The sequence below is a fragment of the Crinia signifera genome, chromosome 3, assembly GCF_055691185.1.
Source record: "Crinia signifera chromosome 3, ASM5569118v1, whole genome shotgun sequence".
Taxonomy (NCBI): domain Eukaryota; kingdom Metazoa; phylum Chordata; class Amphibia; order Anura; family Myobatrachidae; genus Crinia; species Crinia signifera.
Window position 1 is genome coordinate 167,644,042 of NC_139219.1, and position 26,094 is coordinate 167,670,135.

At 43.8% G+C, this 26,094-nt stretch overlaps 1 protein-coding gene across 3 annotated transcripts in view; it reads left to right on the forward strand.

The window, feature by feature from the left end:
* CDK19 (cyclin dependent kinase 19) overlaps positions 1-26,094 on the forward strand; it is a 224,938-nt gene that overhangs the window by 108,147 nt on the left and 90,697 nt on the right. For all 3 annotated transcript variants that reach the window (XM_083176902.1, XM_083176899.1, XM_083176900.1), the window contains 2 exons: positions 12,825-12,882; positions 22,166-22,297. In XM_083176902.1, the coding sequence (XP_083033028.1) occupies positions 12,825-12,882; positions 22,166-22,297 (190 nt within the window). The remainder of the gene's footprint in view (positions 1-12,824; positions 12,883-22,165; positions 22,298-26,094) is intronic.

The window sequence follows — 26,094 nt, forward strand, 5'->3', positions numbered from 1 at the left end:
GATACGCCTCTAGAGGCACTTGAAAAAGAAGAATGAAAAGCCCAACCCACCCATGTTTTCTTTAGGGAGAGCACTTTATTTCCTACTAAGTGTGTCTCTTGGAGACAAATGATATCAGCTGCATATTGTCGGACCTGCCTTAGAACTAATGAGCACTTGATTTTATCATTTAGCCCCCTCACTCAAGTGAGGAGACTATACCTTACTGCCACCATATATCAAAGTTTACAATTACCATCATATAATTCCCACACGATGAAACATTCATAATACAATATTCTACTGGATTTTAGCTTTGTTAATCTGACACCCCGACCTCCCCCTCTCCCCCCCTCCCCCCTCCCTGCATGCCCACCCTCTCTTCTATAAATGACATGCTTCCCTACCAACCCCCCCCCCACCCCCTAATCCCTATCCCACCCCTATCAACCACCGATGAGGCAATTGATATAATGGCTACGAGCTGAGGGCTCCCTCCTGCTCCCGAAGCCATCATAGTTGTAATACTCCCCATGAGCTGATTGTTCAAATTTTACTGTATCTGGGAGGAGTCAATCTCAAGTGGGTCCCTCATTACGCCATCTGCTCGACTAAAGAGGCGAAAAAGGGGTCACCCCTGTTTATAAATTTCTTCCCCCGGTCTATTAATACTTTTGCTTTTTTACACCTAACCATCTAATATGCGACAGTTCTGGCCTCTTTATTCCATATCAGGCTCATATAAAAAAAAAAAGACAGTAATATGTTCAGCTGGATTTTTTTTTTCTTCTTTAACCCAGCCATGTTCTCTGCTAGCTGGGGCACAGAAGGGGCTTGGCTCCAGATATTTTACCAATGCTTGTTTTTTCATTGTATTATACAAGTATAGATACATATACATGTCCCACTTTCTGTGAAAGGATGCGACCCTTATGCCCCCTTCTGTAACCCCTCGCCAAACATATGCCATAGCAATAACAACAAAAGAAAAGAGAAGAGAAACAAAACAAAAAGGAGAAAAGAAAACAAAAAATAATAATAATTTTCCCCTTTCCCTTCCCTTTCCCTCCTCCCCCCTTAGCATAGTTATCCATATCCCTATGATTTTATTCTAACATTATTACTGTAATATCCTGGCCAAACTAAGCTGAGCCATCTATTCACTCCTTGTCGTGCATATTAGCTAGTGTCCATTGTACGTTTGCCTGGAAATTTATAGTCCAGCCAGGCTGCGGCCTCTTTTGATGTTAAGAAGAATTTTGTATTGCCTTCATGCACCACCTGAAGTTTGGCTTAGAAAAGGACTGCATACTGAATCTCTAGCTCTCTAAGACGTTTCTTAATTTCATAGTATTGAGCTCTTTGCTTCTGTACTCCCACAGCATAGTCTGGGAACACCTAAACCCTCGTATTGTCCCATAGCAATGGGCCTTTAGCTCTATTCAATTTCAAAATTGTGTCCCGGTCTGAGAAGTGCAATATTTTTGCAATACACGTACGGGCTGGTGCTCCTGGGGGGGGGGGGGGGGGGTGCTCTCATAGGGACTCGGTGTGCTCTTTCTACCGAGAAATATTTGTAGAAGGCCTCTTGGCCGTATGCTTTTATTAACCAGTTTTCCAAGAAGATCTCGGGATTTGACCCCTCCGTCTTCTCAGGTAAACCCACGAATCTTAAATTATTTCTCCGAAATCTCCCTTCCATATCGGTCATCTTGATGTTAATCAGCTTTATTTGAGTAGCCATGTCCTCTATTTGTGTCACCAGAGGGACTCCAAGGATGAGGTGCGGTGTTCTACCTCCTTAACCCGCTCTTTAACCCTTTGGACCGACTGGCGAATCACGTCCAGGTCCTCCTGGACTTTGTCAATTTTGTTAGTTAACCTTCCCTCACTTGCCGCCAGGGCATCGAGCACTTTTTGTATGGAGGAGGCATTTGGCTCTAGATCAGGGGGGGTTGCCGGGGGAGAAATCTCCTCTCTGGTGGAGGGCGTTGGGGTGGCCGGTTGCCTTGAGAATTTTGCAAGCTTGTTGGCAGCGGCAGATTTTTCCGTTTTCCCCATTTTTCCTTTTTAATGGGAAATTAAATTTATAGACAGGGGGAAAGGCACGGGAACAGGGGACACCAATTGTGCCGTGTCTATTTATTAATATGTGGATGTATTTCTCAGTCCCAGTACTCCTTGATTATACTATATATTCTCACTCTGTTTATTCTTTCCTTTCCTCCCCCTCAGTCTTTCTCACAGTGCACAAACCATCTTGATTGAAGGATTTAGAATGATTTTATCAGGAAGGAGAGGTGTTACTCACATTTAATGCTGCTTATAAAAGACCAAACTTTACCGCACACAAGGGGGTCAGGGGAGAATCCTCCTCCAATTGCTTGCGCCTTCTTCCTTTTGTTTAATTGGGGAAGGAATCAGTCTGCCAGCCAGCCAGTCTGTGCCCCCACCAGCCGATTCTATCACACTGCCGTCTGGCCTCTGACTCAGCCGAACCACCACTCCTGACTCCTCCGGCTCACTCTTTCCAAGTATCCTCCAGCTGCTGCTCCGGCTCTCACCTGGCTCACTGCTGCCCTGCACCTACTCCCGGCCCGAGGTAGCAAATGGCGGGGGTGCTGCGGCGTCTGCGTCTGCAGGGAGCGGTTCTCTGTGTTTTTCAGCGGCACCTGCTCTCACCCGGCCCGCTGTGCACCGCTCTGGCTTCCCCAATGGGCGCTGCGTTCCAGCCGCACGTGTCTCTCTTCCTTTCCCGGTCGTCCACCTCTCCGTCGCTCAGTGAGCGCGTCACCCGGTCCACACGGCAATCACTGCTCCAGGCTGAGTATGGGGGTAGAACTCCTCCTTTTACCCGTCAGCAATCAGACTTCACTGGGGGATATCAAAACAGGATATTTGCTTTGGCTTGGAGCAGGAGAGAGCAGCAACCTGCGTCTCACTCCCTGCCCTCCGTAGCCACGCCTCAAAAATGTTCACTTTTTACTATTGTATAGAATGCATAATAGCTCTATAATGGACATGATTTGATGAGCTCTAGATAGATTTTTGTTTAATTTCCCTGCATTTGTACAAGAACACTCCAGGTTCAGTTGTGTTCTATTACTTGACTCCTCAGCAGGAGGCTTTTCTTTTGGGACTTACATTAAATAAAGATTTTGAAGGAGATGTTGGTAGCTAACATGTTGATAATAATAACCTATAGGTGAGAACTCTTTGAAGCTGGCTTTGTTCCCATGGTGACCCGGGCTTTTTCAGCCTGTGCACTATCATGCAGCTATATTCTTCACTGCTGCTGGCATTTTAGAGTAGGGAGAACTATTACAGAATAAAACACTTAAGGTGCCCATACAAGCTGCGATTATTTTATGCGTTTTGAACTTTTAAAGTTCAAAGCGCATCGCATGTGCGATAATCGCACAGTGTACCTGCGGGGGATGCGATGCGATGCGCGTCCCTGCGGGTACAATATTGTATAGCACAAAAAGTATCTGCAGGCAGTACTTTTTGTGCTTCATTGCATCAGTTTTGGAGTACATGCGATGCGATGCGAGGTCCATTAGTAACTATTAACTTTTTTTTTAAAAAGTCTGAAATCGCATCGCACCGCATCCGCAAAGTACAGTACATCGCATCCACTTCAAGTGCCAAAATCGCATGGCAGCTTGAAGTTCAAAACGCACAGCACACAAAATCGGTGCGTGTATAGGCAAATATACTAAAGCAAATTTGCATATTTGCTTAAAATGATAACAAATGCTGTAGTTTTTTTGGAACATACTTAGTTTTTCCAGATTATAAAGAACACTGCTGCTCATTGACTATTTTGGGAATTATCTGGTAATTTGATTATGTGTTAAGGGTTAACTATCCATAATCAATATCTAATAATGCACGTCATGCAATATAATTTATATAACTATTTAAAAGACCCAGCTCAGTTCCATATCAGCGATTTTGCACCTGCCAGTAGCTCAGGCTTGCCTACTTATTGGCTGGGTCACATGGGGCGTGGAGGAGGTGGTTCGGGGAGTAGTGTAAGTAGTCTGTGAGAGTGGAAACATTTGCACCATCGTATCCAGCCCCCAACCCCCTTTGCAATTCCTACATTATGAATTGCATCACCACTACCACCCACTTTTTGTGGTGAGTGGATGGTATGGGAGTAGGGGGGGGGGGGGGGAGGTGAGATGAGGGAGACTTGCCCCTTAAAAACAGGTAGGTATGATCTTTTGCCTCAGTCACACCTGCTTCTTTATGAACATGCCACTATAAAGCCCTTCCCTGGTGTACGTCTGTGCATCTGAGATGTCCACTTACAGCACTTTCTACACCTAATGTATCTGTACCATAGACAGTAGTTTAACTACTGTAAGGCAGCCACTTGGGGGAGAGCAAGCGTCAGTGGGGTCTGTGTGGGCGCCGGCACCTGCTCAACGCACTGACATGCTGCTGCCCACTGGCTGAACACCGGAGGCGATTCAGCCGTAGCGTGGATGCGGCCATGGCATAGATGACAAATCCCCCCACTGATTCAATTGACTGGACACAGAGCCGGCTATTGGCTACTGTGTACAGGATGGGCAGGCGGATGTGCTAGCTAGGGCGGCCTGGGATGCATCGGAGCCAAGGGAAGCAGCAGTGTCTGCTGGTCTCTCTTCCTCTATCCTGCTGGAGAGGAGCCCGGGGGGCACAAACTTTTTGGCAGGGGGGAGCAAAATTTATAGTTACGCCACTGCCCTTAGAGTAAAGTTTGAGATTTTCTAATGTAGCAAGTTGTTTATATCATAGTACTTTGACAATGCATGACACAAATATATTTAAAGTCAATGTTTACGTAGTTTTTTAATGGTGTATATGCAGACTGACCACGGTAATTCTTTTATTTTTGTAAGTGTCACTGTAGATATCTGTATATATAACATTGCAGTTTAAATAATTCATCTGAAAGATATACTTTTGTGTACAATGAACAACAAATATTAATGACATATTTAAGTGATTTTCAAAGATTCATCAGTGCTCTCATTTACAGTTAAGTGACTTTAGCCCCTCAATAGGTCTTATTTTTATTTTTCCATAAACATGCTAGTTTTACACTGACACTCATTTGCCCGATCTGATTTCTTTAAGGATCTTTTTGGGGTTCAGAAGATTTGGCCAGGAACCATTTGAATTGATTCTTGTTTAATGTTTAGCATTACTGCCTTACAGCAATGAGGCCTTAGGTTCGATTCCCACCATGGCAGTACCCGTGCAGAGTTTGTATATTCTTCCCTTACTTGGGTGGGTTTCCTCCAGGTACTCAGGTTTCCTCCCAAATTCCAAAAATATAATGGTGCATGGAGCTCCATTTGATGTCTCACACGCTCACATGTTCCTGTGAGCAAGGTGGCAGGAGCTGCTTCCCTGGGAGATGGGCAGGGAGTGGGGGCAGACTGGGGGAGCTACTGCAGAGCGGTGGAGGGCTCCATCAGAATGTCGTGTATGTCTTGTATGTCTTGTGCACGCGCACCCCTTTCTGTCTGCTGGCAATTCTATCTTTAGGTTATTTGGCTCCTAACACAAATTATCCCTAGAATGAATGAGTGTGCGTGCGCGCCCTGGCTTCGGCCACATAAGGAGTGATCCGGCGCATGCGCTATTATGTTAGGAGCTCGCTGGCAGCAGCAGTGCCTGTTCAATACTACTCACAGCATGTTCCGCTCCTGATCCTGCTCCGCCTATCATCCTGATCCCCCTCCTGGCTGTCCCCCATGTTCCCTGGTAAGCAGGGCCCTTTTAAAGAATTTTTTTAACTAAAATGGGTTTTTATATACTTGAGGTACAAAAGTGTTGATATATATCTATATAAATAAATATATATATATATATAAAACTCGATGAGGAAGAAAATGAAATAATACAAAGGAAACAAAGAAAATTCACCCGTGACAAAAACGACTACCTTAACGGTAAAATACGTAACTGGTCGAACTTCGAAAGAAGAAACGAATATAACACTTACCAACAAAGACAGGAGAAAAGAAATCCTAATGAGGACCATAGACGCCAGAACTATCAAACTAACGAAAGATTCAATAGATGGCAACAACCAATCTTTAGAAATAATCATCAAGGGTATACCACGCGGTATAAGAATCTTAGAGACCGCTCGGGACACAGAAATCCCAGAGATAACTCAGGCCCTAGATTTAGAAGAGATTATTCGGGCCCCAGAAGGTATGATACTCATCATGAGAGAACTGCATCTGATCGTCATTATGATAGAAACTACACCACACCTTCCCCTGTCCAAAACCGTTCTAAACATTTTTTAGATGGGAAAAGTACACACAATCGACCTATTGTACAAAGGGAAGAAGAATTATTCACTCAGATAGATTCACCTCAAGGAACGAAGAGAGTCCTGATCGGAGAAGACGGGGGTGCAGAGGGGGGAGAAAGAAGCCCCCAAAAAAGAAAAGCAACGTTCAGCCAGAACCCACAGAGACAGGGGTTGTTGACCTCTCTACGAGGCAACTACCTCCAACGCAGGTCTCAATTTTAAATAAAGGGCTCAAATTTGCACCTGATGCACATGTAAACAAGTTCGATCTATACATTGATCTGAATAAGTTTACTAGAAACTTAACCTTACAGAGACATTTTTTGAAGAATCCTATGGTCAAACCTGAAGCCGACATCAAAGCACCACCTTGAGTTGCTCTTCCTTCTAAGTTTTACCCTGTAGAGTCTAGGGGCAGCTTTATCAATATTTTTTATGATTCAGTGAGTGATGATTTTAGGAAATTAAAAGTGACCAACAATAAGTTTAAAAACAACTTGAATACCCAAGAGAAACATGCGATTAAGACTCTAAAGAAAGATAAAGAACTTATAGTGAAAGGGGCTGATAAAGGTGGAGCTGTGGTCGTACAGACCACAGAAGCATACCTTACGGAAGCTGCTAAAATCTTGGATGACCAACTGACATATAGCAAGTTACAAGAAGACCCCACAAATGGCTTTCAGGAAGAACTGTATATAATACTAATGGATGCACTTAAGAAGAATCTCATCACAAAAACAGAATTTGAATATTTATTTGTTAAACATCCGGTTATGGCGGTTTTTTATCATATACCAAAAATCCATAAGGATAAGAAATGTCCACCGGGAAGACCAATTGTTGCAGGGGTCCAATCCCTCAGCGCCAACCTGTCACATTTTATTGACCTTTTATTGCAGCCTTATGTGATCCTTAATAAATCCCACCTTAAGGACTCTACGTCTGTGCTACAAAAACTAGAACCTTTCATTTGGCAAGAAAATCTTTATTGGATAACTGTTGATGTGCAGGCCCTTTATTCCTCGATCCCTCATCTTAAAGGAATACAAGCAGTGGAGGCTACATTATTAAAAGATCCCACTATGTCGGCACAAGAACGCCAATTTATCCTCACCAGTATCCAGTACATTTTGACGCACAATTTTTTTGAGTTCAATGGGGGATTCTATCTCCAACAAAACGGTACTGCGATGGGGACTAAGTTTGCCCCATCGTACGCTAACCTGCTGATGGGCGTCTGGGAGGACACTTACATCTATGGCTCAAGATTCGAACGGCATATAAAATTCTTCCAGCGCTTTATTGACGACTTATTGTTCATCTGGGAAGGCGACCTATCAAGCATCACTGAGTTTAATGCTTACCTCCAGATTAATAACTTCAACTTAAAGTTCACTTTAAAGGCAGATAAAACAAACATCGATTTTTTGGATTTGTCCCTGAGGGGGATACCAGGGGAACAAGTTAGCACCATGACTTTTTTTTAAAGACGTGGATGCGAATAGCTTCATCCCTTACGACAGCTGTCACCACCCGAGGTGGAAAGATGGAGTGCCATATGCACAATTTACCCGACTAAGGAGGAATTGCTCTGACCATGAGGTGTATCTACATCAGTCTGAAATTTTAATGAAACGATTCATCGAACGTGGATATACAGTAGGAGCAAGTTTCATCTTTGCTCCTTTGGGTGTGGCTAGCCATGGCTAGCCATGGCTATTCTATTGTTCTCAGCTGCAATACAATACGTATTGCAGCTGAGAACAATAGAATAGCCATGGCTGGCCATGGCTGGCCATGGCTGGCCATGGCTGGCCATGGCTAGCCATGGCCAAAGGAGCAAAGATGAAACTTGCTCCTACTGTAATGTTGAGAAAATTAATGAAGCTAGATCTAAGGCAGCATTACTAGACAGAAAGAAAATGCTATCCATTAAAACACCTAAAGAAACAAAGCAGCAGGTCCGCCCCTTCATCACCCAGTACAACAGAGAGAATCATCTGATCAAAAAAGTCTTGAATAAACACTGGCATATCTTGTTAAAGGATCCCATCTTGGGGCCAACACTACCCCCAAGACCAAACGTTGTCAACCGTAGAGCGGCCAATTTAAAAAGTCTAGTTGCCCCCAGCCAGTTCCGGCTGAACAAACCTGAACAAAGCAAACATTTTTTAAGTGCAGTTAAGTGCTCCCCGTGCACTAAATGTATTTGCTGCAAATATTTAGAAAGGAAAACATTCACTTGGAAATCCGAAGAAAAATAAAGTCTATTCCCTTAACTATTCTTGCTCTTGCACTTCAAACTTTATAATCTACAGGATTACCTGCGGATGCGGGATGCACTATATCGGAAAGACCAAACGAATGTTGAAACTCCGGATTCAGGAACACCTGAGGAATATTAAGAACAAACTGACCTCTCACAACTTACCACGCCATTTTTTAGAAAAACATAATGCGACCCCTGATAAGAGCAATTTTTCCTTCACCGCTTTGGAACATGTTCCACCTAATCCAAGAGGGGGCAATAGGGAACTCACGTTATCTAAACGTGAGACCTTTTGGATTTATTCTTTACAATCCCTTTCTCCTAGAGGACTCAACGAAAATATCGACATAGTGTCCTTCCTAGAATAACTCCCGCTTCGTTATTTTATACCTCAGATGACATTAGGCATCTGTATATACTGTCTTAAGTGCCCATTCCTTATTATTTCTTCCTTTTTCTTGCCTATTGGTCTACTCAGCCCTTCTGTTTTTGTACCTTTATGGACTTTGTTGGAGGTCCATACCACTAAAAATTATTGTACATATGGGATCAAACTAACTATAAACCTGGTCTAACAGACATCAAGGGTATTTTTACTTTTGCTGTCTTTATATATTCAGTGTATTCATAAGACACATACATACCTTCCCCTTATTTGGTTGTAGATTTTTTCACATTATTTATATATATCCATTTTTTATATATTTTTTATATATTTTTTCCACTTCCGGTCATATAAGTTTTTTGGCCACACTGTATAATTATTATAAAATTATTGTCCAATTCCCCTTTAAATAAAATTATATAGAACCTATAAGACCTAATACTATTTATGTTAGTATAGTGTGTGGTTTCCACATTTAGTTATGTAGGGCGAGCTACTTGACGTTTTCACTAGATACACCTGTTCACTATATTTATATATGATGGATACCCTGATATTAATATTAGCCCATGTATATTTACATATTAGTTGTAACTTATGTATTTCAACCCCTTTCCCTTTAATTATGATATAGATTTTTTATAGTAATATGGACCAATAAGGTCCGATAGTTAGATACTGCCCACTTCAGCACTATGGGGTGTTTTCCTTACTTGGAAGTTTTGGAACGCAGGTGAGACGCATGACGTCATCACCATGCGTACCTGAATATTATTCACGTTTATTGTAGCACATCCTACTTATTTTGTGCAGTCCGATATATGTACTGTTGCCTTATTATTATTATTTTTATTTTTCTATTAGAGCTCTATTCACAGGTTAGATACTGCCCACGTCTGTATAATATGCTGCTTCCATACTTGGAAGCCGTGGAACGCAGAGTGAGACGCATGACGTCATCTCTCTGCGCTCCAGTCCGTTTGCATTTATTGCTTATATATTATTATCTCTTTGCGCTCCAGCCCATTTTGTACTTACTGTGTACATATGATGAGTTTGAGATACTTATTACGCACGCTCTAAGGGTATTAGCTATAGTTAATACTCCGCTATTGGAACACATACCGGAACCGGATATGACGTCCCGCTGCAGGTGGAACGCACAACGCGATCGAGTGCGTTCCAACTGCGGATAACTTAGTTTTTGGTCCGATTGCCTCAAATTTCCATTGAATTTTTATAGCCCCTTGAGTCAGACTCACTACCCCTTCATTCCCCATTTAGGGTTTCTCACTATCTTGGATAGAGGAGCTGTTCAGCACACATTCCCTCCTAATTATACAGGAAGTGATGATCATTAACCACAGGGTATTTAAACCCCTTGAGCCATCGCTTCATTGTACGCGGTACTTCCATTGGAATACACACAGCTTTTGGCTCCCTGGTAAGGTTGCGTTTGTTTGATCCTATATATAGGCTATACTATATGTACTGTTGACTATTTAGTGTTTAACTATGCCTGTAAGTTTGTAACACAGTATCCACTGGCTCTGTGATGTGTAAAACCACCTATATTAGATTGCTTTATAGACATGCTTATTTGGTCTTAAAAATACCAATGTGGAATCTATATCCCCTTTGTTGTTTCTTCATTTTGGATTAAAACCTTTCTTGTATACAATTAAATTAAGAGAATAATGTTATGACATATCAGCGCTTAGCTTCCTATACATATCTAATAACTCTTTCGCTGTATTAAACTGACTATGTATAATATGTGTAAAATTTATGTACCACCCTATTTGTTTGTAGAAGCTCATTACGTGACTATTGAACTGGATATTGTTTACTCCATATCGATTATTTACTGTCGCCTATGCTCATCTGCATCCTCGTTCAACATCTAAGTACAAAAACTTTGGTATGCCTCTCTCCTTTTTCTTTATATGTGGCACCACACTATTAAGCCCTAGAATAAGGAAATAAGGATTCACGGGGACTTTATCTACCTATAGGTTACCTTGGAGCCTTTTTGTGATACCACGCCCAAGAATTGAAGCTGACAATCCTTATAGACCGTTTATTAACAGCATACTTCCCCCAATTATCATCTTATGCGGGAAAATAATCATTTCATTTAATAGAATTGGGTATGTAAATAAAAACTTTCTTCGAACTCCTATATAAAACATTGGTGACTTTCGGGATCTTTTTGAGTTTCTCCTTAAAACCTCCGACCATGTCACTGCCACATCCTCTCGTTCTCTATTCCTCCTTCTCCTCCCATTCGATGTCTTATCTCCTGCCCTAAAGGCCTTTTTTACTTTACTATATACTTATAGCATTTTAATAGATAAAGATTTTTTATAATTTTTGATGTATGTTTCACCACTTAGATCCAGAATTACCCCTGATGAAGTCCTAAACGGACGAAACGCGTAGGGTTGTTTCCTGCTCTGGGATCATTCTGTTTGGACTTACCGATCAAATTTTATGTCAAAACAGTTTTTTTTATATGTACTCTATTGCTGTAATAAATACAGATATTTTAACTGTACATGTTCTGTGGTGTTAAACTGTTCTTAGGGCGCACTCCTATTACTTTCTATTTGTATCCATCGTGCCTTTATTAACAGCAAGGCATAATAGAAGTGCTGCCCCCACATTAGCGCAGAAAAAGGGTCACTACCCCTCTGTTTTCGATATATATATATATATATATATATATATATAATCTTGTGGTGCAGGTGGTACTCAAAGGGACTGCAGAAGGCAGTGTCTGATGATGCTCTGGAGCGGGCCGGGCTTCACTAGCATCCTGCCCGGGTGTCTTTCTTCTATTTAGGTGTCATTTTGCTTGTATTAAATGGTATTAAATTACTGAATCTTTACAACTACTTGCTGGTTTGGTCTTCAATTTCTGATGCTTGAGTGCCGCCCTGTGTACCCTGGTACCACCCACTATCGATCGATCAATCTATCTGTCTTTACCTACATATACGGATGGAGAAAGTTTCATCTATCCGGCTGCTGTGCCACATCGTTCTGTCTCAGCGCGCCAGTTGCCGAGACGGGTATGCACGATTGTCTCATATGCAGACGCTTCCCATTCTCAACAAACGGCACCCCGAGACAGAAAGATATGGAAACTGGCTGATCTGTATATAGGCCACAACCTATTTCAAAATGGGGAGTGGCCTTTCAGGAGCTAGGCCACACCCACTTTGCATAGTATCGGCTCTTTGTATTACCAGAACATATTTTTTGACTCTTTGCCTCTGATTGGTTGGCCACCCCTGCTATACATTGTATCTGAAGAAGTAAAATAAATAAACACATTTAAAATAATAATAATAATAATAATAATAATAAAAGTATTAATAAGGAGCATTTAAAAGTACTAAGGGTAAATCAATTCTTGGGTATAGGCTGCACGTAGTTAGTCTGCGTACATTCATGGGAATTATGGTAGGTTGCACTTTATGGACATCATCAAGAATTAAATTGCCCGCAGAGTCTATGAATTAATTATCGATATAGCTAATATGTAAAGTAAACATTGTATAGCAATGTTTGTAGATTCATATTTGTGATAATTAAGAATAAAATAGTTTGATTTATTTTTCTACTGGTATGTATTTATTTGATTGTGGATAACAAACTAGAGACCAGTTTTATCATCCATGTTAACCTCAAATGTCCTTGTAATCATATTTTACTCTAGTTACCAAACCAATTAAATCAGCTTATTAAATATGTTCTAAAAATAAACTCAATAATGATATTTTATCCCATTTTATAATGTAAGGTACAATAAGGGCTATAAAGAGACTTAATTAAGTAATTTTTATGTTTTGCAGAAACCAGCAAATATCCTGGTAATGGGGGAAGGCCCAGAAAGAGGAAGAGTGAAGATAGGTAAAAGAAAAACATAAATGCATGTGTCACTGGATATCTGATCAAGAATAGTTTTATTGCAAACATGCAAGAGACTATGGGCCTTATTTTGGTTCATTCTTTCTGACAAAATCCTTCTTAGATGGGCAAAACCATGTGCACTGCAGGTGGGGCAGGTGTTACTTGTGCAGAGAGAATTAGATTTAGGTGGGGTTTTACTTCAAAGTGAGATCTATATTGCAGTGTAAAAATAAAGCAGTCAGTATTTTCCCTGCACAGAAACAAAATAACTCACCCAAATCTAATTCTCTCTGCACATGTTACATCTGCCCCCCCTGCAGTGCACATGGTTTTGTCCATCATAAGGGGCATACACACGTAGAGATCTGTGCTAAGCAATTTTGCTAAGCTATTTTGCTAAGCTATTTTGCTGGTGTCAAGATCTCCCATGGGGAGCACATACACATGCAGAGATTTGTGCTAAGTGATTTTGCTCAGCGATTTTGCTTAAGCAAAAAAAGTCAGGGTAATGGTTCAGAATGAGAGATTGTGATCAGTATCTCTCATTCTGTACACACAGAGAGATTTGCAGTCATTTGCTAAGCAATCTGACTAGATTGTGACTGCATGCACTGACTTAGTTAGCAAGAGATATTAAATCTCTCGGAGCATACACACGGAGAGATCTGTGCTTACTTTCTAAGCAATCTAGTCAGATTGCTTAGAAAATAGCACAAATTTGCTCCGTGTGTACACCCCTTAAGATGGATTTTGTCAGAAAGAATTAACCAAAATAAGGCCCTATGTGTCTTATTATTATTTTGTTATTATTTATAGGATTAAAATAGTATTCCTATTTCTGAAGTGAACGGTGGTGCAGATTTAGAAGTGACTTCCAAGGTATAAATAATGTTTCTATAATACCCCTTTTCCATCTACAAGCCGGGTCGCACACAGGATTTTGTACCCGGCTCCAACCTGGGTGCCACCTGGCTTGTGAACCCTTTTCCTTGATGGCAGGTGGGTGGCGGGTCCTGAGCATTGCAGTGAATGGGATCCGGATCGCATTTACCCGGGTTACCTGTTTACACTGCACAGTGACCCAGGTTGAACCTGGGTTGACCCTGCTCACTACCTGGGTAGAAATGCCGGGACTCACGACCTGGATCATTTCAGCTGTAAGCATTTCCACCTGCCTGCAATACTGGGGTTTGCACTCTCCCATGTAAAAACCCAGGATATTTAAGCTAGTTATGGTGAAAAGGGATTTAAATAAAATAATAAGATAAACTGTCACACATGTAAAGAGCAGTAGCATAAACCAAATGAATGTCTGTAAAGGTATTTAGTACAAAATTTTACTCAAAGTAATTTTAAACATCCTAATAAACTCACCAGGTTCTTCACCCTATCAAAATAAACCCCTCAGTGGAGGAGCATATTTGAGGAGGGGAAGGCTTACTCCAAACTCCCCTTCCCCCATCTACTTTCCAATGCTTTACAGACATTTCACATTTGTGACGGGATGTAATAGAGTCCAAGTTAGCTGGAGGTACAGGTTGCCGTCCGAAAGCAGACTTTTTTTTATTTCAAAATCTATGCCTTGTAAATGGTTGCCGCTTTAAAAAAATAAAATAAAAGGTATGGCCGGCATTCTGCACCTCTAGTGAGTTTGGACATCCAGCCATGTCATACATGTTTTTTTTGTATCATTTATTATTAACAAATCTTAAATATTTCTAAAGATTAAAAATGACTAAAGAATAACAAAATCTAAAAGTATTAAACATCCCAACATCTCATGTGTACCTTAAGCATGTCATAACATATGTGAACTTAACATAACTAAACCTGAAATAAAGACTCGGAGACATAGGTTTGGCAGAAATTGTTAACTGATTTATTTGTAGCAACTTTTAAGCTAATTTGTTTGTTTGAATTAATTTGATTTCATTAATTAATTAATGGTGGCCAAGAAAGAACGGCCACAAATGTAACTCCACCCCAATTCTGACGTAACTGACCTAACTCAAAAATACAGGCGGTATCCAACTCTACCCACACATTGACTACCCACCCAGCCGGGTGGGGACGCTGTCCCCGACACGGGTGATACAACGAAAAGGCCTAAGCCAATGAGAGGTGAGTGCACCGCAAACAAGCCATAAAAACGCCCACAAAACCTGTGGTGTGAGCTAATTGATTAAATCTGCCGTTCTTTCCCGCCTATCAGCTAACTCGATTAACACCCACCACCCTCGGTAAGTAACAGGGAAGGGAGGGCGGGGAATTCTGCAGGAAGAAGAGGAAGTCTCCTCCCCTTCCTGCTATTATCAATCAGTCACCACTGCCAGACCTATGTCCTTATTGGCTCTCCGAGTCACATGCCTCTCAGTGTGACACGCAGATGTGGATGTTTAATTCACTCCATGTCAAGTGTTGGCATTTCGTTACTCTAAACATCCCAACATCTCATGTGTACATTAAGCATGTCATAACATATGTGAACTTAACATAACTAAACCTGAAATAAAGACTCGGAGACATAGGTTTGGCAGAAATTGTTAACTGATTTATTTGTAGCAACTTTTAAGCTAATTTGTTTGTTTGAATTAATTTGATTTAATTAATTAATTAATGGTGGCCAAGAAAGAATGGCCACAAATGTAACTCCACCCCAATTCTGACGTAACTGGCCTAACTCAAAAATACAGGCGGTATCCAACTCTACCCACACATTGACTACCCACCCAGCCGGGTGGGGACGCTGTCCCCGACACGGGTGATACAACGAAAAGGCCTAAGCCAATGAGAGGTGAGTGCACCGCAAACAAGCCATAAAAACGCCCACAAAACCTGTGGTGTGAGCTAATTGATTAAATCTGCCGTTCTTTCCCGCCAAAGCGGGGGATTTACTAAAATACCCCCCCGCCCCGCCACCATGGAACAGGAACAAACCCTCACCCGCCAGGTGAACCCCATCCGGCCTAAATAGGTGCTGATGCCCAAATCTTATCATGGCATGAGGAACTACAGCCCCCCCATTCTCCAGCACCCAACGAGCAACGGCCGCATTAAGCTTTTTCCGAGCTTCGTCAATCGCCCTGGGGTCCCTAGCACCCCTCCAAGCAAGCCTAGGAATCACATAGGACCAAACAATGGTGCAAGACAGCCAAGCTGATTTAATGGCAGCAAAATCATCTAAGATCAGGTGCCGCAGCTCTAATTGGGACATTTTCCCGAGGTCATTGCCACCCAGATGTAAGCCAAAACTTCAGGCAACCCGTAGCGTCGGACATTCACCATCAGGAATGCCCGCAAGTCCCTCCAAGACATACCTCGGACACCTAACCACCTAACCACCCGGGAGCAGGCACAGGCTGGACCTTCACCTGCAGAGACTGACCTAGCTGCCCAGTATACAAAGGAATGGCCGACTACCCAGACCCTTTGCCTATCGGGTCCCAGACCTGAGGAAGATATAAAAAAAAAGAGGGGATTAGATTGAATTCTCGGTGAGGCCTTTTTACATATTAGGAGGATCTGCCAAAAAGAAAAAGAAAATTTTGTATATATACATAATTGAGGCACAATAATTAAGGTGCCAAAAGACATGCTCCAATCACAATTGGAGCCATACTGGGATACAATGGGAAAGAGACAAACCAGGGAGGTAGGGGTATTGGAAGGTAAAGGAATGACGGGTGTACTCGGCCGGAGGAAAACGACTGGACCTGCTGAGGGACTATAATTAACTATAACCAAATTAGAGGGCCAGATTCAGTCCGTCAGGTCAGGCAAAAAGCGAAAAAACTCTGGACGCTGGCCTAATGGCAGAGCGTAGATAGCCCCCGAGTAGGATGGACATAGGGCAGGGGAACAGAATGAGCATTCAGGCACAGGCAGGCATAACATACGAGCATAGACATGACATACGAGCACAAGCACCTTTCAGGGCAGGAGGTGAGGTCTAATATACTTCCTATAGCTCGCAGAGTGCCACCTGCCTAACGCCTTGATGTCATTAACTGGCCAGCCAGCAGCTGCGGCCGAGGTAGCAGCCCCAATCCGAAAGGAATGAGTACCAAACTCCCTCGGTGAAAGGCCCAATCGTTCAAGGCAGCGCCTCAGCATCCATCGAAACTGGTAAACCGTCAATGGAGACCTATTATAATGCAATAGCCAGGAGCCATCCAGGGCAGGCCTGACCTCCGCATACAGGGATGCCAAAGCCACCGGGCAAATGGAGACCGGGACAACCGGTGTCACTGAAGACCACCTGCCTCTAGCTGACTGGTCAGTTTTAGACCGCCTAATTCTGAACCACAATGCCCTCGCATCTAAACGAATATCTGAAACTAAAAGCACTGCCTCGCGGGATTTACCTGGGGAAACTAACTCAGAAATCCTAAAAGCTCCATGAAACGCCATGGAAAAGGCTAATCTAAACAAAAGAGACTCAAAAGTGGAGTCCGCGCAATGACCTACTGCATCCAATAAAGACGGGAGCAGTGACGCATCGATGGGCCTACGACAATCAGGGCTAACCGGAGACAAGCGTGCCCAGCCCTTCATAGCTTTAACCACCAGGAAACACTTCGTACAGTCGGGCAAACCTTTGAGCTTAGCAAAAAAGGCTATCCCGGCCAAATATCGCGCAGCCACTGCCCTGGATTTACCCGTGCAATACAATGACCACAAAAAAGACAGCAAAAGACGCTGCCCACGCCTACCTGACTGAGCTGCCCCTCCCGCGAACGCTTCCCATTCTGTCCAGGCCGCCCGATAGTTCCTAAGGGTGGCAGGGGCCAATGAGGATTCTGCTAACCCCTCCAGTCCGACCCGATCACCTGCCAAACATAAGAGGGGCAGGGCACCCCGACATCATCAGCCTGAGGAACAAGCTCCCGAAAACGGATGACCCAACGCTTCCTGAAACTAAACATGGCTAAAACTGAACTTCTAATCTTCCATCCCCCGAACATCCCCTCTTCTCCGACTATCTCCATCAGCATTGGTGAAACCGAGATCACGTCCACCGACCAAACGCGCTGCATCGGTGTCATCATTGACTCCTCCCTCTCTTTCACCCCCCACATTCGTGCTCTCTCACAGTCTTGCCGCTTTCACCTACGCAACATCTCACGCATCAGACCATTCCTCTCCACTGACGCGACCAAAATTCTCATTCACTCTCTTGTCATCTCCCGCCTTGACTACTGCAACATCCTTCTCTCTGGGCTACCTCTCACCTGCCTCGCACCTCTCCAATCCATTCTTAACGCTGCTGCTAGGCTCATCTTCCTCTCCCGCCGTTCTACCTCCGCCTCCCCCTCTGTCTATCTCTTCACTGGCTCCCCATTCCTTTCCGAGTTCTCTTTAAACTCCTCACCACCACCTACAAGGCTCTCTCCTCCTCCACAGCTCCCTACCTCTCTTCACTGATCTCTATCCACACTCCCTCCCGTCCTCTTCGCTCCATCGCTGACCGACGACTGACCTCACACCTAATCACCTCCTCCCACTCCCGTGTCCAAGATTTCTCTCGCGCTGCCCCCCTGCACTGGAACAACCTCCCGCCACCCATCAGGCTATCTGATTCCCTTACCTCCTTCAAGCGCTCCCTCAAAACCCACTTTTTTCGACTAGCCTATCCCTCCTCCTAACCTCTTTTGATCCTCCTATCCTGCCCCCGTTCCCCTCCGTTCCTACTTATGCTATTGTATTTCGTTCGTCCACCCACCTATTTTTAGTATGTTAACTCTTATGAGCAGGGCCCTCCTTCCTCACGTACTCACCCTACCTCATTGCCTCACCTGTGCTCCTGTCCTGTTCTTCCCTTCCTCTACTTCATCTTCAGTCTCCTTGACAATTTTGACACCTACTTCTGAACTGATGCTGATTTTAGTTCTACCAGCTATACCCCTATTTATACTGTATCTTTCAACACACCCTGTACGTTACCTTGTAATTTTTTTTGTTTGCTATGTACGGCGCTGCGGACACTTTGCGGCGCCTTATAAATAAACGTACTACTACTACTACTACTACCTCCTTCATCACCTTCTCCCACAACACGGAGGGCAGCGCTCTAGCAGATTGCAAATTTCTGAAAGTGCCCCCTTGCACCTCCCCCACTACAGGAAGGCGAAAACCTACGCTAAAACCATCCCGCAGGAAAGCGGCCGCTTCCCTGTCCGGGTACGAGCGGAGCCATTCAGCCATGGCCTCCACCCGCACCGGCGTAGCCGCCCTATCCAGCGCCCCCACCTCCGGCAGGCTTGGGGGCAGTGCCAGCGCCCGCCCCTCTGGAGGGGCGGGACCCTCGAAAGCAGGTGGCAGCAGGGTGGTTCCCCGAGCAATTGATGCACAGGTGTTTATACTTGCACCGGGAACCCAGCTGACAGTTGGAGTTATTGAAGGCAAAGCACTTGCCCTTAGCGGCCCCCAGGGGAGCCGGCTTGCCCGCTCCAGGGAAGCGGCGGGCGGCAGAAGACTCTGCCGCCGGCCGCTGCTGCGGGAGGGAAGCCGACGTGGAGGGAGGAGCGGCTGCCGCGGCCTCTATCGGGTCCAAATGTACGCGAGCCACCTCCATCCAAACCTCAACGTCCTTACAGCCCAGGTCTAGGATATGCAGGCAATCCTGCTTACGCCTGAACTGCTCGTCGTACGTGCGCCAAGCATAACCCCCGTACTTTCGCTGCATTTCATGTATCATGTGAATGTAGCGTATTACGTTAATGTGTTCATCCGGCCGATCTTCCAGATAGCAGGCCGCGAAAACACAAAAACCTGCCAGCCAGTTGTCATATGACCTATAGGAATCAAAACCTATGCCGCCCTTATCCTTGGCTGCCTTAAAGGCCTTCTTGGTGTCCTCGGTCAGGCTGAACACATCCACGTAATCCCCTTTCTCGATCTTACGCCTACAACTCTCCCTCAGCCCCCTCAAAACTGCGGTATAGTCACAGTGTACCACCCCAGGCTGATTCCGCCTCTTCCTTTCCCTCCGGGACAGGGAGGCGATCTTCCTACGCTTAACGTGGCGAGCGCGTCTTCCAGCCTCCCTCTTAGCATATTTGGCCGCCCTCTTGCGAGCCTTCGCTGCGCTACCTACATCCGACCCCCCAGCGGATGAGGAGGAGGAAGTGGAAGAGTGGCTATCTCGGGAGCCCCCAGAAGAGGAACTCCCCCTATCGGACCCTGAACCGTACTCCAACAGCAGGCCCCCTATCCCTCCTTGCTCGCCGCCGCCGAGAGCAGCCAGGCCTGGGATCCATGAGGGCTCCGTAAGGACCTGCGCCGTGCAGAACCGTGTCCCCCAGTACGCGCCGGCCGGCCATCCGCCATTGAGGACAAAGCTGCAGAGAGTGCGGATGGATCAAAGGCCGGAGCAGGAGACCTTACCCTGGAACTCGCCCCGGACCCCGAAGAAGATCCGGTGCGGCCCCCGTGGCGCCGGGCCCCATGCCTCCCACCATCGTCCCTAGCCGCCCCCAGGTAGCCCCAGCCCCCGATGGACTCAGGCGCCCGGGCATAAGTGGGCACATAACCAGACCTGCGTCTAGGAGAAACTCCATCACTGCGCTGCCGTCCCCTATACACCTGCCGCGGGGACCCTGACCTACTGGCTGACTCTCCTCTATCCCCCCGCGCGTCGTCCGCATGTGCCCGACTACGTCCTGACTCCCTGTCAGAGCCGGAGCTGACATGCTGGTGTGATGGGGACGGGGCCTGCGCTGCAGCCTGAGGCTGAGCGCCACCCCGCGCAGCTCCCCTGACACCCGCCGCCACCGTCCTGGACCCCCTCGCTCCTCTCCCAGACCTGCCGCCCTGAGCTGCGCCCGACGCGGCGCCCCTGAATGACGCACCCCTGCCACGCTTCACGCCCGCGCGACTCCCAGCAGCCGGCCGCGCGGCGGATCGACCCGCCGACGCAGGCGGAGAACCTGCGCCAGCTCTAGAGGACCCCCGGGCACGGCGGCGCGGAGCAGCGGGTGAGTGCATGCGGACAGGGGGAGACAGCCCAGGGAGCGCGTCAGACGCATCCAGGCCACCTTCCTCCGCGAAGCGTGCGGGTGGACGGGCAGACCGTCTGGGCCGCGGTGAGGGGGCACTGGCTGACATACCTGGCACAGTAGCGGGGTACAGGGCGCGCTGGGTGCAAATCACTCCACAAAGCAAGAGCTCAAATACTGCGACTTTCCACACTGAATTCTGCAGGAAGAAGAGGAAGTCTCCTCCCCTTCCTGCTATTATCAATCAGTCACCACTGCCAGACCTATGTCCTTATTGGCTCTCCGAGTCACATGCCTCTCAGTGTGACACGCAGATGTGGATGTTTAATTCACTCCATGTCAAGTGTTGGCATTTCGTTACTCATATTTAAGTAATCACACACCAAGGTGCATTCTCTATTTAGGCTGTTGCTCACATAACTTTTTTATTTGTCTCTTCTTTCTGTTTTATAATAGTAGACATTATGAAGTCACTGTGGTTCTCTTTGTAGACATGTGGATACAGAGCACACTGAAGTAAATAACTGATGACTGAGTAGAAATAGAGTATAGATGAAGCAAGATAGAACATGTTATAATAAATTCTTTTTTTTTCAGCTATGTTTCATCCATTTTTTTAATGGTGCCCATGTGCAAATAACTAACTACTACTGATTCCTATGTACGCATTTGTCCCTACTTCATTCTGTCAAAAAAAAAAAATGGAGTAGGAAGATTTTAGCAAGTAGTCCATGTGTACAATTCTCACAACATACATTGCATTTCCACTGCTGCACTGTTAAACAGAAGTGTACTGAAACATTTCATCCTCTAGCATCCCAAAAGCTATCCCAGACCATTTCTGCGACGGTAGTTAAAAAAGTTCTGCCACAAGGTAAAAATCTCTCATGGAAAATATTGTATGTTAGTAATCCACACTATCTTGTATTTGATCGTGTCACAATGTGGAAAATCAAAATTTGCACCAGTGTGCCACTATCACTGCAAACGCAGTGTTCTGCACTCACCTTCCTATGTCCTAGAAGCGAGATGGTTAAAATACTGAAGTATGAATTAGTGGTGGTGTTCTCAGATATATTATCTGTACTATCTATACTAAAACTATGGAAAGTTTTGTATTATATTTTTCAGTAATATAGAATATTCCTTTAGTACATAGGAGCAATTGTAAATTAATGTGTTTTTTTTTCATTATACGATAGTCATCATCCATTGTTTTAGCACATGCTGTTTTTATTTTTTTAACATTTTCTTATGTAAATTAAAATATTATTCTTCTGTTGTAGCTGACATGGGCTTTGCTCGATTATTCAATTCTCCATTGAAACCACTAGCAGATCTGGATCCAGTGGTAGTTACATTTTGGTACAGAGCTCCGGAGTTGTTGCTTGGTGCAAGACACTACACCAAGGCTATAGGTGAGTAGTGAAGGAGATCTTGTTCTTGCCACCTTTACCTATCGGAACTTGACACGTCCACAATTTGAAACTTTTTTTTGTTAACAAAGTTTAAGACAAAAACAAATAAAAAGTGAAAAGTTTTATGTTTCAGTCATGTATTCTTTTATTATTTGTTTTTTTTTTAGTCACCAATCTAAAAAAATTACATTATATAAATTACTGTAACTGAAACAGAAGAAACAATCACAATCTTTTTAAAGGGGACATAGCCTGGAAACAGCAAGTCCCTTTAGAAGGAAGGGAACAGGGGTTTGTCAATGTCAGGAACACCCACTTTGAGGGCTAATAATGGTATGGTTTCCATAGAAACAAACGTGTGACAAATATGATTTCATGTGGCAGTGCCATAAGTACAAAAGTCTAATGGATAGATATATGAGACTCAGTATGCATTTGCTATCTAGTGTATCATGTTATTACTCAGTGTGCAAATGTTATAGGACAACCTGAGTGGAGGTTAAATGTTCGATGATACCGTACAGAATGTACTTAAAAATATATCAGCCCCCCAAAATATATATGATTTTCTTTTTATGGATCAAGATGTCTGAAAGAGCTATGAACACATTAAAGCATCGCTTATTTTATGGTACACCATTTTAACCAGAAAAAAATCTAGTACATTCTGTAACTTAGCCTCTGATATACTGTAGGCACACTTTTGGTCAAAGTATTGTATTGTGCTGGATCTGCACTTTTCATACTGTGTCATTTATAATACGATCAAATTTAATTCCCTTACATTTGAAATTTGCATCCTAAAGTATTATGTCAGTCGCTGAGTATTCTTAGTATTAAACAAATTTTGTATTTTATGAATTAAATGTAATAAATACGCTACAGTAGATTAATTCACTTTTGTTAAACTATTGAAAAAAAAATCAGTTATACAGCAGTAATTTAACTAAAACAAATGGGCAATTAACGCAATAACATATCTTCCAACATGACCCTCTCCAGGAGGGACACAATGCTCTGTTTCTGGACTTCCCGCTTAATGTATGATTGCCATCACCTGTTTTATACAGGGTCATGTGTAATGCTGGGTACACACCAGGACGACTAGGGCCCGATCCCCTCAATCTAGATCCAATTCCGACCAATTGGATGTAGATTGTGTGCTGATTGTGCCCTTTTCTGTCCTGGTGTGGACCGATACAGATCCGATGCGCGGTCCCGCGGGTTGGTCGGTCGTTATTGAGATCCTACCTGCTGCAGGTAGGATCTCAATGACGACCATACAGCCGGGTGCGGGTCGCCATCGGATCGGATCGTGCCCCCCCCCCCCCGCGTCACCGTGAGCGGGTCGGACGAGCCACTGACGACCCGCTCATGAGTCGTCCTGGTGTGTACCCTACATAAGAAAGGTGCTTCCACACAGGGATAGCAATCATAAATTAAGAGGAAAGTCCAGAAACAGAGCATTGTGTCCCTCCTGGTGAGGGTCATGTTGGGAGGTGTGCGATACTTGCCCGATGGTCATTATCACTCTAAAATTCTAAGTATTTTCTTATTCTTTAGATCATGTAAGTATAAATATATATACATGGGCACACATCTAACTGATCTAGCAGTTAACCATAAGATTATAATTACGAGCCACCGAGCCCGAAGCGTGGCGTGCGTGGCGAGCGGACGCGAATTACTATACATGTATTCTGCGTCCCCTCGCCACGCTTCGGGCGTGGTATACTATACTATACTATATAAAATCAACGGTACTTGTGTAGTTTCACGGCGCCCACGCTGCGGGCTCGGTGGCTCGCTACACTCGCCACGCTATTTAAAATCAACTCCATGCCAACATGGATAGTGGAGGTATGAACTATCCATGTTGGCATGGAGTTAAGTTACTTTTTTTAACATAGTTTGTGGCGAGCGTAGAACCCGGAAGTAGCACGGCGCCATGCTGGCGCTGTGAAACTACACAAGTACCAAATCAACTCCATGCGTAGTTGGATAGTGGGGGTATGAAATCACCCATGGGTGACTATACAATTAAAAATTGTGTCTTTACAATGAAAAATTGCATCGTATGAATTGTATGCCACTATATTGCATGTGATGCGATGCGATGCGATGCGATGCAATACAATGAAAAAATTGGGCGCCCAGATATTACACAAGTACCGGGATTGCTGACAGATAATGCTTCTGCAGTTGCACCTTTTCTATAACTTGTTCCCCCTAACTCTTGGATTGCATGCTCATTATGGGCAGAGTCATCAATATCTCTTATGGAAATTGTATTTTGTTCACCTGTATATGCACCATGTCAGTACTTTATAAACAGGAAAATAATATACCTTATGGAATTGTTGTGTAGCAGATTTACTTCTTATTACTGTAAGTTCTCAATTAATTAATTTAAAACAGAGGTAGCCACATTCCTCGCTGGCATTGTAGATTGAATGGCACAACTAGTGAGCCCGCGAATGGGATGCACATTCCCCAATCTGCAGATGGAGCCCTCCTCATCTAGCCCTTTAATTGGATTAAGTGAGTAATAGGATTACTCTGCCAATCTCTACTGTATTGTTCTATGTATTGTATTGCTGCTGTGAACAATAGGATAGCCTTGGCTAGCTATGACCTCTGCCTACACAACATAAAATAGCGCTTGGGAGTGTCCTGGGAGTGGCTATGATGACGTATATCGTTCGCCATTCGTTGTTTACATACCGAACGATGTGCAGTATGTTTGACGTGATAACGACTGACAGGGACATGGATCTGTTGTTCATTAAAGAATTTATGGATTTGTGTAGCAGTATGTAGGTCTGGATGCATCCTCACTAAACTTCACATTAGAGCAGACATTTTCTTGTGGATTTGTTATTGAGCTAACACAATCTGTCTATGACAACAGGAAATATCCAAATAATAGAACAGGTCAAGCGTGTAAGCTCTCAGTATCCAAAACCCTGCATGTTACTGCCAGGAATCATCATTGGTATTTAAGCAGGTGGAAAACAATTTTTATGTGACTGGTGATGGTTAGTTTAAGGATTTGTGTACCAAACGTTCCAGAGTTAGATGAGTTATGCACAGGTGTTTCCTTTGTAAATTAGTTGAGTTCAAGTACATAACATTTCTTTACTTATTTTCAACTGAAAACAACATATATATAACATTCTTTAGTGACACACACAGGATGTATATATAACATATAATGAGTCTTGACACCATTACTTGTATTTGAAAAGTAGTAATATCACTTGAATATTTTTTAAAGGGTTCTTTAGAGAATGTTTAAGTAAAGAAAATGTGTAACTGACTTGGGTCAAGATATGTACTTACTAAATGTTAACAGTAATAATGTACACAGTACATAATGGGTGTGTATATTACGTGTTTATCTTCATGGTGGTGGCAAGTGAGGACTGAAGTATTTTTTAACATAGGAAATGATAACTCAGCATTTCAGTTTTAATTTAAACTTTTGTATAGAAGAAAGAATGTAAAGTTGCTAATAATGGAATATATATCGATGTATATGTGAGCCCCATACCAAATATGTATAAAATCAGGTGTATCTACAGTATGATTATTAAGGTGCAATCTTATGAGTCCATGAATTTCAATCGTCTAAAGCAGTGATTTTCAACCTTTTTACCTTGCAGCACACTAAATAAGATTTTTAAATTGCCAAGGCACACCATGAGATCCCCACAGGGCAAAACACATTGGCCCCTACAGGAAAAAAACTAAACTATTGGCCCCCATATAAAAAACAATCACACTGGTCCCCACAG